The sequence below is a fragment of the Eleutherodactylus coqui genome, chromosome 6, assembly GCF_035609145.1.
Source record: "Eleutherodactylus coqui strain aEleCoq1 chromosome 6, aEleCoq1.hap1, whole genome shotgun sequence".
NCBI classification, from domain to species: Eukaryota; Metazoa; Chordata; class Amphibia; order Anura; family Eleutherodactylidae; genus Eleutherodactylus; species Eleutherodactylus coqui.
In genome coordinates this window covers 140,564,816-140,579,489 of record NC_089842.1, presented here as the reverse complement: position 1 = coordinate 140,579,489, position 14,674 = coordinate 140,564,816, and the positions used below count along the sequence as shown (strand labels likewise).

General features: G+C 42.2%; 1 protein-coding gene across 2 annotated transcripts in view; it reads left to right on the top strand.

Moving 5' to 3' along the window:
• BRSK1 (BR serine/threonine kinase 1) overlaps nt 1–12,448 on the top strand; it is a 301,897-nt gene extending 289,449 nt beyond the window's left edge. Inside the window, exons 18-19 of one of the 2 annotated variants that reach the window (XM_066607747.1) lie at nt 1,850–1,939; nt 9,694–12,448. In XM_066607747.1, coding sequence (XP_066463844.1) covers nt 1,850–1,939; nt 9,694–9,851 — 248 coding nt within the window. In that variant the 3' untranslated portion in view covers nt 9,852–12,448. Of the gene's footprint in view, nt 1–1,849; nt 1,940–9,627 lie in introns of both variants that reach the window. The other variant, XM_066607746.1, reaches the window with a different exon arrangement.
• The last annotated feature ends 2,226 nt before the right edge of the window (nt 12,449–14,674 follow it).

The following is a 14,674-nucleotide window of genomic DNA, read 5'->3' as shown; positions in this document are numbered from 1 at the left end:
TGCGGGCGATCGCGGGATGAATTTTCGGGAAGGGCTTAAATATATAAGCCCTTCCCTGCAATTCATCCAGAAATGTGTAAAAATAAAAAATATATATATACTCACCCGGTCCCGGCAGACGGAGTTCAGCCCGGCTGGCGGCAATTCTCTGAACTGCTCTCTGTAGTATTCAGCAGCCGGGGATTAAAAATCCCCGCCTGCTGAATGAGCTGCCTCTGATTGGTCACAGCCTCATCAATCAGAGGCAGCTCTCACTCACACCCATTCATAAATTCATGAATGGGTGTGAGTGAGAGCTGCCCCTGATTGGTTCTTGCGCTGAGCCAATCAGAGGCAGCTCTCACTCACACCCATTCATGAAATCATGAATGGGTGTGAGTGAGAGCTGCCTCTGATTGGTCAGGGTGTGACTAATCAGAGGCAGCTCATTCAGCCGGCGGGGATTTTAAATCCCCGGCTGCTGAATACTACAGAGAGCAGTTCAGAGAACTGCTGCCGGACGGGCTGAACTCCGTCTGCCGGGACCGGGTGAGTATATATTTTTTTTTTATTTTTACACATTTCTGGATGAATTGCAGGGAAGGGCTTATATATTTAAGCCCTTCCCGAAAATTCATCCTGCGATCGCCCGCAGCGCATTGCTTTCAATGGAGCCGGCTGTATTGCCGGCTCCATTGAATTCAATGGGCTAACATCGTTCTTCTCTGCCACAGCTGTTACAGCTGTGGCAGAGGAGAACGATCTTTATGCTGACAGTGCGGGGGGGGGGGGGGATCAGTGCCAAGGGGACTCCCCGCAGGGAGTAAAGAATTCCCTGTCACAGCGGTCACAGCTATGGCAGAGGATTGCGATGTTCTCTCATTGCTTTCAACGAGACCAGCACTTTTGCAGTCCCATTGAAAGCAATGGGCTGCTGGTAAGCCCTGCACCAATTTTCAGGGAAGGGCTTTAAATATAAGCTTGAAAATCATCCCTAGAATATGTTAAAAATAGAAAAAAATTATACTCACCTCTCCTCAGCTGTCGGGGCTCAGGCGCGTCTAGCCTGTCCTCTCCCTGCACTGCTCTTTCAGCCAATCACAGGCAGCACCTGGCCATTCATTGAATTCTCCCCACAGAAGTGAAGAAACACTCTGCTGTGACACCAGTATAATAGAGGAGATCATAGCCCATCCTCCTGACATTATTATTATGGTATGAAGCTTATTTAGGTGAATATAGAAATTAATGATAAACTGTCCCCCAAGCAGGTAGAATGATATAGCAGGCTGTGCTGATGCATTGTGGGATTGATTGAAATTGTTTAGGACAAGGTGGTGCCTCATAAACAATAGACAGGCATATAAGTGGCTAGAATACACAAAGGAGACCTCCAGAGTGTGATAGGTAATCAAAAGAGGAGGGCGTGGATGGAAATATGTGTTTTTGCTGGAGTGGCCCCTTAACTAACATTTGGCTGTTGCATCATGGGATTGATTGAAAGTGAGTGTCAAAAATGTCACCATCAAGATGATAAGCATCAGTCAGGGAGATACACTGCAGAAAAGTAGCTGCAATACACAGGAGACCTGCAATGTGACAGTCAATCAGATAAGGGGGCAGGGATGGAAAAATGTTTTTTTTACCGGAGTGGCCCTTTAACTCTATATTGCATCTTGTGGATGTGTTCCTTGTGTGATACTTTCATACATTTGCTCACTTACACATCTTGGAGGCAGCCTTTAGTAGCATGTCTCTATTGCAATTGCTCTCCTCTTAAATTCTGCTACTCAAAATGTGAAGTTTTCTGACTCCTAGCTTTGCTATTTTTATGCATGGATTTATTCGCCTCTTTTTACTTATTTTTCAGGTCCCAGTCGCCGATTTAAGAGGGTTGTAGAAACTATTCAGGCACAACTGCTGAGCACACATGACCAGCCGTCAGTTCAGGCCTTGGCAGGTACATATATATCTACATGAATATGGGAAAGGGGATTTTTATTTTCTAGTACATTGCTGGAATTATCTTCCAGGAGATAAGATCTGCATGCACAGCATGAGTTGGAGCATGCCACATTGTTTTCTCAAACCTGGGAGAAAAAAGTTCAGTTTATTTCCACTTTTAAGTAAAGTTTAGGCCCATAGAATTCTATTGAAGCCATATTACGGATCCATTCTGCACAGAACCAGGGGCGTAACTAAAGGCTCAGGGGTCCTAATGGAAAACGTGAGCTGTGCCCCCCCTCTATCTGTATCTGTATCTGTACCCGTACCCATACCTAAACCATGCTGCACAGAGGTATAACTTGAAGCTTCTGGGCCCCAATGCAAAACCTGTAACAGGGCCCCCAACTATAATGCTTTACTCATAGTACTGGGCTCCCTATATGGAAAAGAGAGGCCTTATGGGCCCCCTAAGGCTCCTGGGCCCGGTGCAACTGCATCCCCTGCACCCTCTATAGTTACGCCCCTGCACAGAACTGTAAGAGGGACTAATTCATGTGTATACAATTGTAATCACCTTTACCTTAAACACCATAGCATCCTCTTACAAGTATCGTAATTGTCAAATAATGACAATAACAATCTGTCTGATTACATCATTGTATAGCACCCTATTCCACTAAGATGCATCAAATGCTTCTTTTGGAATTATAGTTACAAGGTCCTGAGGCTCCTGATTGGCTCTCATTAGAGGACGTCACTTAAAACAGGAAGAAAAGTGTATTTTTATAGAAAAAAATAGAAAATCTATTAGAGCAGCTGGAGGGGACAGTGCTTTTAATCGCCCTTCATCGTCAATTACCCTTATCATCTAGGGCAGGGGTGTCAAACTCATTTTCACCAGGGGCCACATCAGGTTTTTGGTGAACTTCAAAGGGCCGATTATAAGACAGTACAGTAAGGGCTCGTTCACACCAGCGTATTTGCATACATAATATGCAGAGAACAGAAGCCATTGATGTCAATGATTTCATTCACATGATGTATATTCTCACACAGCATGACCTATATTGTTTCAAACTACGCACCCCGATAGGCCATTGAAGTGAATGGGCCGCGCAAATACGTGGTGAATGCGCAGGAAGCCTATGTATTCAATGCATATTTGCGCACCATCTCAGGGGCCCATCTGCGTTCTTTTCTGCATGCCCAAATACGCAGGCATAAGCGATTTTCGATTGCGCAAATACGTAGCGTATTTGTGCGACCGAAATGCAATTACGCCCGTGTGAACGAGCCCTAATAGTGACCCCCATAGTGGTCGCAGTAGTAATAGTGACTCTGATAGTGGCCCCAGTAAAAATATTGACCCCCACAGTAGACCAGTTAGTAATAGCGATCCCCACAGTGGCCCCAGTAGTAATAGCGACCCCTACAGTAATATTACTCCCTCCCAGCAGCAATATTACCCACTCCCAGCAACAATATTAACCCCTCCCCCCTGCACCAATATTAACCCCCTCCCAGCAACAGTATTAACCCCCACCCACCCAGCAGCAATATTAACACCCCCTCCTCCCCTTCCCAACCCGGCAGCAATATTAACTCCCTGCCAGCAACAATATTAACCCCCTCCCAGCAGCAATATTAACCCCCACCAGCAATATTACCACCCCACCCGACCCCCGCAGCAATATTAACCCCCTGCCAGCAACAATATTCACCCCCACCAGCAATATTACCACCCCACCCGACCCCCGCAGCAATATTAACCCCCTGCCAGCAACAATATTCACCTCCACCAGCAATATTACCACCCCACCCGACCCCCGCAGCAATATTAACCCCCTGCCAGCAACAATTTAACCCCCACCCCCACCCCCCAACACACCAGCAATATTAACTCCCTCAGCCCCGGCAGCAATCAGCATTATTAACCTTCTCCCAGCAACAACAATATTAACCCTCACCCCCCAGCAGCAATATTAACTTCCCCCTTCCCCAGCCATGTGCTTACCTCCACGATCCGAGGAGGAACGGTGCTGAGCCCGGGTGGCATATGAACTTTTCCCACAAGACTTCTGCACTATTGAGCAATTCCAGCAACCTGATTGGTTGTTTGGTTCTCTGGGTTGGCTGATTCCCCAATCAGATTGCTGGAATTGCTGACAAGTGCAGAAGTCTTGTGGAAAAAGTTCATATGCGTCCGGGTGTGCACTGACATCAGTGAGCAGCACGGCACGCTTCCTCCCTGAGTCCTCTCCTGCGGAACTGAAGAGCAGGGGACTCAGGGGAGAAGGGATCAGCGCTGTCAGTGTGATTACCAGCGGGGAGCTGCGGCACCCCAGCTGGTAATCACTACAGTGGTGAGCGGCCGTCGGCACGCCGCGGGCCACATAACACAAGGCAGCGGGCCGAATTCGGCCCGCGGGCCTTGTGTTTGACACATGTGATCTAGGGGATCCACAGAAGGTAGTTCTTAAACTCCCACACTACCAAGAATAGCTCATTCAGGTCTCTGCTGCTTCAAGAGCTTCAGGGCTCCTTCACACGAGCGTATGCATTTTGGCGGTCGCCCGTACATGCCGTTAAATCGCGTGAATGAAGAAATAACGCAATCAAGTCTCAAGCTTAATTAGCGTTTTCTCATCCATTCACACGGCCGGGTGCAACGTATTAGCGAAAAAATACGCCGCAGTCCAGAAATCCCTCACTCGGCATAAATCCTCGGAATGACTTCTAATGCCTAAATAGAGGCACCTGTAAGCTATTGCCTGTGTTGGACGCTGCTAAACTTCCTACCCCTCCCTATTTTTCCAGCTGCCATTGGAATCTATGGGAGCTTCCAGTGTATATCAGTCAAAAGATAGATAGATGTAGACCTGTCTCTTCCGGCTGCATATAAAAGCGCCCGCCGGAATCGGCAGCGTATGTGCTATTTTTCTCCACCGGGTGATTGTCCGTGACACAAAATCGCCAATGTGGACGAATAGATAAGAAAATACTAATTTAGATCGGGACTTGATCGCGGCTATTTTTCTTTCACACGAGCGTAAAAACGCATACGGTCATGTGAAAGTTATATTAACCCTTTGAATAACAAGTGTAACACAGATACTCTTAATACTTTCACAACAGATATGAGATAAATATGATATATATCAGATATACTGTATATGAGAGACAAATAGAAATGAGAGATATTTTTGCTATAGATGAGATGAGTTCAAGAAAACATTTATATAGTCATTTACAAATTATATCGCTTGGATGTAAATAGCTGCCAAAAGTAAAGGCTGTTCTTATGATTCCACACCGGTATGGTCATGGGATACATACATATAGGGGATAAGCTGTTATTTGCAGTCACAAATTAATTAGGGTAATTCCATGTCTGTGCTATAATTTGCAGCTTTTCTATTTTAAGGCTCCTTTTACACGACCGCATGCGTCTGTACATGCCATAAATTTGCATGAATGAAGAACTGCTGCAATAGAGTTCAGATCTAATTAGCATATTTTCGTCCCTTCACACAGGCGGCTGCTGGGTATCGGCAAAAAAAATAAAGAAAGCAGTTGCAGCGCAGAAATCCATTGCTCTGCAGAAATCTTTGGAATGACTACTAATGCTTAAATAGAGCCAGCTGTCTTCTTTTCCCAGCATTAGACACAGCTAAACTCCCTCCCCCTCCTTTTTTTCCCGCTTCCATAGAAGTCTATGGGAGCCTCCAGTGTATCTCAGCAAAAGAAAGGACAAGACCTATAAAAAACGTATAAAATCGTTAACCAAAAACGGACGCCGATGTGCAATTTTCCCAGCGAGATTTTTTTTATGTGCACACAAGTCGTTCATCTGAATGAATACATTGGAATCCAATGATTCAGATGGTCGCGATTTTTGTCCAATTTTTTTGACGCTGCTAAATAGCAGTGTATATACGGTCATGTGAATAAGGCCTAACTGTGAGAAAAGTTGGCAGGGTTCAGTGGAAGGGATGCGGTCAACAGCAGCCTCAACAAATAAATATAAAATTTTAGGTCAGAAAATGGTGCAAAATGTGTCCAAGTCTACTTACTGTAGGCATAGATCACATTTTCTGGCTTCAGGACAGTTTGAGCACCAGCAAGAGGTCTGCTAATCTTTATACATTTGATCCAGTGTACCCCAGTGTACTTTAGGTTAGGACTAGAGCTGAGCGAGTATACTCGCTAAGGCACATTACTCGAGCGAGTAGTGCCTTAGCCGAGTATCTCCCCACTCGTCTCTAAAGATTCGGGGGCGGGAGTGGCGGGGGAGTGCGGGAAGGAACGAAGGGGAGATCTCTCCCCCCCCCCCCCCCCCCCCCGCTCCCCGTCGCAACTCACCTGTCACCCTGGTACCCGAAACTTTAGAGACGAGCGGGGAGATACTCGGCCAAGGCACTACTCGCTCGACTAATGTGCCTAAGCGAGTATACTCGCTCATCTATAGTTAGGACTTGTGTATGAAATCTTCCCCATAGAACAAGAGTCTGTTTCCTCCATCTTTTTAGCTGCTGTTACATGGAGACTTTCTATAGTGCAGCTTTCCAGTATTTAACTAGTTAATGATCACTGAAGTCCACAGGAAAGCGCAGTGCTGCATGCAATTCATACTATCCTGCTACACTGCAACTATTGCAGATGAAGTCTCTCTACAAAAAAATCTATGTGTACCCCATCACTAGAAAGTCAGTTAAAACTAATATCTAAACTAATGCCATTATCTGTTGCCAGAATTTGATTTAAAGTAAAAAGGGAACCAAAATGGTTAGTTTGCATCCATCGCATGCTGTGATTTCTGTTGTGCAGTGGGTCTTGGCCTTTCATTTCAATAGAGGGTTGGAGGGAAAAAAAATATAAAATATCAAAGGTGTGTACATTTTCATATAATCACCTTATTTTGTAACTAAAACCCTGTATATTTATGCATAGACATAAATAATAGTTCACCACTAGAGGGAGCTTATACTCTTCATACATTCAACTCAATAATAAAGCAGTATACAGATAGCTCCCTCTAGTGGTGGCTAGAATTGTATCATTTAACAAAATTTATGTAGAGGACATGGATCTATCAGGAAAATATGGCTATGATTGCTATAAAAGAGAGAACCTGTCATCCATTATAAGTATTATAAACTAAGTTATGATGCTTGTAGTGATGTAGAGTCCGGGAAGCCTCTTTTCATGCTCACCCGCTCCTGCATTCCTGCGGTTTCGCCCAGCAAATTCAGCACACACACAGCAAGCTTGACTCTTTTCAGAAGGCTGTGTGCATGCACTCTTATAGAGTGGAAGACACCACAGGAACCAAGGACGGAATGAGTATGAAAAGAGGCTCCCTGGAATCCACGTCACCTAAACTACACTCATTGGCAAAAAGATCAAGCAGCTAGAAGGAGTTGTTGGAATTTATATGTGTGATTTATATGTACGATATAAGTAAGTGATTACAACATGAGAGAAAAGGGATCATTTATTGTGAAAAAAACTGAACATTTGAAGAGAGGCTCTAGTATACTGCTGGGCTGCCTCTAGCTTCGATACAAGATGTGATACGGGCGGGCATGGAGGCATACAGGTTCAGTATGGCATCCTGTGGCATATTGATCAACATTTTCTGTAACTGAGCCTCTAGATCATGCAAACTTGTAGGTTGTTGAACTTGGCATCCTATATCATGCATGTTCTATTAGCAATAAATCTGATGGCCGGGCAGGCCACGGAAGTGTGGCAATGTTGTGGAGGCATTCCTGTGTGAGTGGCTGAGCATTATCCTGCTGGAAAATGCCTCCTATAAGCCCTGCCATGAGTGGTAACACATGTGGCCGTAGGATGTCCTGAGCATATCACTAAGATATCATTAGCCCTCATTCCACTACTGGGTGACTGACTGTCATATTCAAAGCAGTGGGAGAAATGTGCCGTTCAACAGCAAAGGCGGGATTGAAGAGATCATCCCTATGTCTCCAGACACTAACACAGCTGTCTTCAGTGCCTAAACTAAACCTGGATTCGTTGCTGAAAACAACCTGGCTCCACACGTAGCGTCCTGTTTAGCCATTCACGACATCACTGCAAACGTAGATGAAGGCTGGTGAGTGTCAAAGGCAGTACATATAATGGGCGCTGTGAGACCAAATGTCTTTCAGCCAAGTACCTAGAAATGGTTCCGACAGACAAGGGCCTGTAATGATGGTGCCACCTGTCTCTGGTTGGCGGACAACAAAATAGTTGGAGTTGTTCGTGCTTGTCAGGCAATTGGACGATCTTATCAATTGGTGGTCTGTTGAGGGCGTTCTGAGCCTGTGCATGCCCTCCTGCATCTAATGGTCCCAATATCTTCAAACAGTCGAGTCGGAATGGCCCAGGTGGCGGACAATTCATTGATACGACCATCTACATTAATGCGGTCCCTCTCAAACTCTATTAACTGGGCAAAATCTCTTTGATTGCTTCATAGAGGCGTCAATCAGTCAACAAGCTCTACACAAGCAGGAAAAGACATCCCCTACACACAAGCAGCCTCTGAGAGCCTTTTTATAGGCCAAGTGTGGAACCACTTTTAGGGCCTCAGGTGGCAAGGCCGTTCATCTAATCACACTACAACTCTAATAATTTGCATATCTGCCTGAGATGTAACTGCATGCTGCATTTTACAGCAAGACGATAACTCCTTCTAAGTGCTTGATTTATTTATTTTTTTACAAAGAGTGTATAAGCACCATAACACAGTTTATGGTGCTTATAGTTGATGTGAGGTTATCTTAAAGAAATTATACAGCACAGACAGTTGGACCTGAAATGGCATGGTATTATGAGTGGATTCTTTATAATTGTGTATTTTTTGCTATTTCTGGATTCTGCATGTTCACAAATAACAGTTATTAAATATATTTGGGGAAATTGCTAACAAAAAACTATCGACCATTCAACTTACAGCTATAACATGAGGCAGGTTGAAGAAAAAGGATAACATTTCTAATTCTCTCTGCAAGTTTTTTTAAGAATTCCCTCATTGTGTATTCCGTTGCTGGTTTTATGTATTATCATAATTGCTCTGGTAAAATTATCGCATGTCTGTTTTCATTTTTAAGACATAATTTACAATACGGCAGTTGCAGGAGCACTCAAAAAACTCATAGGTCCACAAAGCAAAACTTAATAAAGAATCCACCAAATGTACTGTATCTTTATAAAAATGTCTGCATTGTATTTTTAGGTGCAATCTTCTGTGCTGATTAATCTTCTAACGTATTTACATTTGGAAAGTCCCCTGAGTTTCTAAATGATATAATTTTGGCTTTGGGTAGTCACCACTAGGGGGAGCTAAAAGCATAAGGATTTATATAGCTAATGTTGAACTTAATTGAATTGTATGACTCTGTATGCAATGAGCTCCCTCCAGTGGTTGCTGCAGGATGCCACTATGACATTGTCCTAGCAATCAGGGTTCCCTCCACCATGAGCCCCATTACAGTTGTTAGTTTTGTCATTATGGCAAATACACCATTGGATGGGCTAGAACGCGATTGTTTGCTATGGGTGTCACCACTGTTTTTGTTTGTGATATTTTTAATAAAGGAGGGGGTCTTCTTAGTTCTGTATATTCAATTCTGTATTTGACTGATGGGTTTTAAGTGGCTTTTATGAGAGATAAGTGCAATTGATGATTTCATTTAGGAGCAAATGTAACAACAAGAACCCAGATGGAGTGTTCCTTGGATCATCTTCTCTTCTTGCCACCAGATGAGAAGAATGGACAGCAAAGCCGACCGCCTGGAACCCCAACCCGAAGCTGCCAGAACTCACGTCGCTCTGAGCCTGATATGGCAGAACACCACCGGAGAGGATCCTCCAAAGACAAGAAACTTTTGGCTTCCAACGGAACGCAAACACAGCCATGACCATGGGGAAACTATCATTGCCAGGACGTATCTGGCAAAGCTATGAATGAACTATAAAAAAACTGAGCAAAACAACGCAAGAGAACGCAGCGCCCTGATGTCTGAGAGAAAACTCCCATGGATCTGCTTACATAAATCCATAGGTACACAGACAATTTTCTTATTCCAGGTGTACACACACGCTTCCGTGCGTGGCAGGATATACCGTTATGCATACCCAAGGGTTGACAAAATCATCGATACACATACAGTACAAGTGCACGAACATAGAAAGCAATGAGCACATACACAGAAAAGAACGAGCGACAGGAGTTAAAGGTTGGCGTTACTGTGAAGATGTAAATATTTCCAAAAAATCAAAAATGACAAAAAAAAAGCAAACGACAACTGGAATTCAAGAAAATAAACCAGAAGGAAACAAAAACAAAGTCTATGAAGAAACTGCAATTCTTCATTAATAAGCTTATGATTATTTTTAATATATTTATTTATTTCATTGGAAATTGTCCGGGTGTGGGGCTCTTTCATTTCACTTTTTGTATGTTTTTTTTTTTCCGCCATTTTCTTTTCCACTTTTTTTTCTCAGAGGCAGCTGATGCCAAAAGACAAGACCGATTCAACATGCCCCAAACTGCATTCTCATGAAATTGATCAGAGTTTTGTAACTTTCTTGGTTCAGATTATTTCATTACTTGTACATCACCTGTAAGTGGTGGCCATATCTCACTCTCGCATAGGATCAAAAACCTGATGATCTTTGGCCAACACAATCCAAATGTAGATTAGTAGAGCTGATTTCTACTAACAACAAGTTCTTTTGAACGTCAAGATCAAAGGGCTTGTGCTGTAACCGAAACTGCATGTGCATACCACATGTGCCATAGTGACCACACGCCGACCACAGGTCCAACCACTACCATAGCCGTCCATATTGAGGAAAAAGAGGTATTGGTACCAATTAGCAAGACCAGCACACTTATCCTCTTCTGTCTGGGGATAATTAGTTTTTTTACTTTCTGTGGAATACATATTTCCTTTAACGCTTAGACAGACATACTATATACAATTTGCCTATATGTTTGATATATATTTAGGCGTGTAAGCAGAATGATTCATTTAATTGAACAAAGCTAGATCTCAGAAAAGCTGTGCATCTGTTACAAAGCCCTTTTGTTGGCTGTTTTCCTCTATTTGATCAGCTGCTATAACATAATTACTATGGCAATAAGGCACCTCTAGATTGGGAAATCTCTATAATCCCTATTGTGCCATACCATTGAAATGTCACGGTATTCTCTCCACTATGATGCCATCCGTATTATTCATCATGCAACTCTTGTTTAGTGTGGAAGTCACCTGGTTGCACCAGTGATAAATATAGATATATTTATGGAATATTTATGTATCTTTCCTTTAAATCCCATATAACCGACAAAAAGTTGCCCACTGAGATGATTGGGTTGGGTTGACAATTGTATAGTTTAACCAAGTGCTTTTTGCCTCTTTTATTAAGAGCATCCTTATTACACATTAAATTGACACCTCCAAATACTGATAGGGCCTACCTTGATCAACATGAATGGATGTGAGGAGCTGGTAAAGATAGAGCTGTTGTCAGTTTTTTCGGACTAGTGTCCAACTTTGAATTGGCGGTCTGGTAAACATGTAATGATAAGCAGATCAGCTCAGAAAACCAAGCATACTATAATACTATTTTTGCTATTCTTGCAATCACCTTGGTTCTTACCTGAGTCCTAACGATGCATTGCCTTTGTAAACATTCTCCATTGTCTCTATTACCTGTTGTCCTTTATTTTTTGGAAAACATTATGCAATCTCTACCAAGTCAATGGGGTTGGATCTCTTTAGATGACTAACATACTTAATGCAGAATTCACTTTGGAATAACCGGAAGATTAAAGGACAAAGAAACATTTTAAACGTGTCTATTCTAATTAAGGTTATGTATCGACACTGAGAGATATTGGAAAGCTATCTGGAAACAGTTGTAGTTGCCTGTTTGTTGTATATGCATTTTAATCAGTATTGCATTATGGGTGGTTTTAAATATACAAGATAAAAAAATGGGCAACATATTTGGATTCCAAAATGTGACAGGCTTTCAAGGCTTTTAACCCTTTCCAATCCACTGTTTAACGTCTTAAGACATTCTGATTTAAGGCTGTACAGCTCCGATGTTGGAAGACATCCGTCGGGGTTCTCTTACTATATATTGCCAGCCTCTCTGGTGTCGGAGACTATCCAACGTGTCACCTCATGCAGTACTGGCTTTAGCCAGCATATAGCGCCGTTGTATAACAGCAGAAAAAGAGTAAGCTCCCTAGGAAAACCAGGATACAAATTGGATTGGAAAGGGTTGAATGTTCTGTAATAGAATTAGGCATGCAAAATGCTGTATTTAAATGTCTTAATGATTTTGTCATACTTTGGCCCAAAAGTTGTCCATCCAAAAGGTTTGGGATATCATCTAAAGACAATGAAGTTGATTGGTTTGCACAAAGGATCCACTATTAAACTCTGTAACACATACATTGAAGCATATGCAACATATACATGATCTTTCCCTAAGAATTTTTAAACGTCCCTTGAAGAGGCTGCATTGTAATTCAATGTAATAATCTTCAGACATAACTTTTTATTAAAGTCTACAGTCCCCGTAATGTTCGCCAGATGCAACTGTTGTAGGGCGAGCACCGCCTTGTAGGGAAGAAATAGAGCAGAAATATCTAGACATTCAAGTATTTTTATCAGCGTTAAAAACACATTTAAGCTCATAGGAAAGAAATTTAAATTAAAATGTGAAATTCTGAAGACAGCCTAAGAGGACGAGGGAAAGATTTACTGGATGTACTTTACGTTAAATGGAAAGATAATTTCTACAGAAGGCAAATGCCATTAATAAGACCTAATCTAGCCAGTTTAAAATTGACTTCTCAAGCCATAAATTTTTCAGATTCAGCTAAACATTTCTGGGCAGCGGGACCCATCTGTTCTGAAGATGAGCTGCTCAGTAGTAATAAAATAGATTGTAAACTGTCTTCCCTGCCTCTGTCACCTGAATGCTGCTAGTAGGAACTTTCTGCTATCAGGCATAGAACATGTTTACAGGGGATTAACAGTTCCAAAAAAAGTATAGTGCTTTGCCCCAAAATGCTGTAAAATAACTACATATTCCAAACTAATTACAATTCTCGAGACCTTGTAATTCAGTGAATGAGAAGAAGAGATAAAAAACATGACTCCTAGACAAAAGTGATTATGTTCAGAAATAGCTGAAATTTTCAGGACCCACATTGACCACAAGAACAGGTCCAAAGTCCCCTTATATGAAGGGAGCAGTGACTTAGCAAGCACACTACTGTTGCATTCATCTCTATGGGACTGCCAGAAATTGCCAAGCATTCTACTTGGCTTGTCTTTGGAAGTCCCATAAAAATGGTGCTTCAGCATGCAAGTTCAGTGGCCGGTCCACTCATATGGGAGGACACTGGGCTGCCATTCTCATGATCAGTGGAGGTTTCAGCAGTTGGATTCCTATTGATCAGACACTTATACTCAATCCTATGGATGTTGGATAAGTTGCAGTATAATCTTGGGATAAAAACAACATCTGACCTGTCATGATGTATGTCGAAAGATGTCATTTGTGGTGGTTTGTATATTGTGACCCACAATGAATACCAGAACGAAGGGGTTGCAGCTCTGCCCAAAAGCTGTGCATTTTCATCTTCTACATTGAAGACCTTTAGATTTCCAAGCCAGTAGTCGGGAATTTCTCATTCACCACAATGGGACTGCATAAATATTCTAGTCCAGTTGAGGAGATTTCCAAGCCTCATCCAAAGACTTCTAAATCAGAAAATTAAGTTGTTTGCTGCCTGAAGAACTTCGTTTTTCTAGTAATTGGTGGGGACATAGACTCCCATAAATGACATTTTATCACATATTTCACTAGATATAAAATGAACTTTCCATTAAAATGATATTAGAAATGAGTCATTATAGAGACAGCTATTTCCATCATGTCCGTAATCCAATTAATGAACATTGCAATCCACTCTTCATTGGGTAATTCCACTAGGTTCGGTCATTTACCAACCTTTCAATATTACTTTAGATCAAGAATGTATCAACTGGTGTTTTTCTCTATGTTTAAGACTCCCCATCAACAGATCTCATCATACAGTCATCAGAAAATTAATCCACCAACTCCTGAGAAAGCCACTATTTCCTGCCAAGCAAAAGTATCTGAACCACTTAATCACTGTCTTCACAAATACAGAGTTACAGCTATTCAGTTTGAGCTACAATCCACATATCATGTGTAGTGCTCTCTTTGTACCAGTAGATACAGCCAACAGAGTTATGATTGAAGTGTCAGTGGTGCGTCCTCTACAGCAAGCCTACATGACCCATGGTTCTCCACCAGCTATGGAGTATTCATGACTCTTCATAATGGGAAATTCTTAAGCCCTTAGCTTGTTATCTATGATATACAATGAATCTGGTTCCTAATTAAGAAATGTATGTACTGACTGAATGTATGTTCTATGGATTCAAGGTTCCAACATATCTGCCAAAACAGGAAGATGGTAGAACAGGCAGCATCATCCTTAACATGAAGAACACATGGAACACACAATTTCCTTTGCATACAGTCACAACCAACTTTTATTATAGCAAACAATGATTAATACATACATAGTAAAGACTTCAGATGCTTCTTACATTACCTAATATTCATTTATATCCACAACCCTCTAGATTCCAACACACCTTTACTGGGGTCATTCTTAACCAGC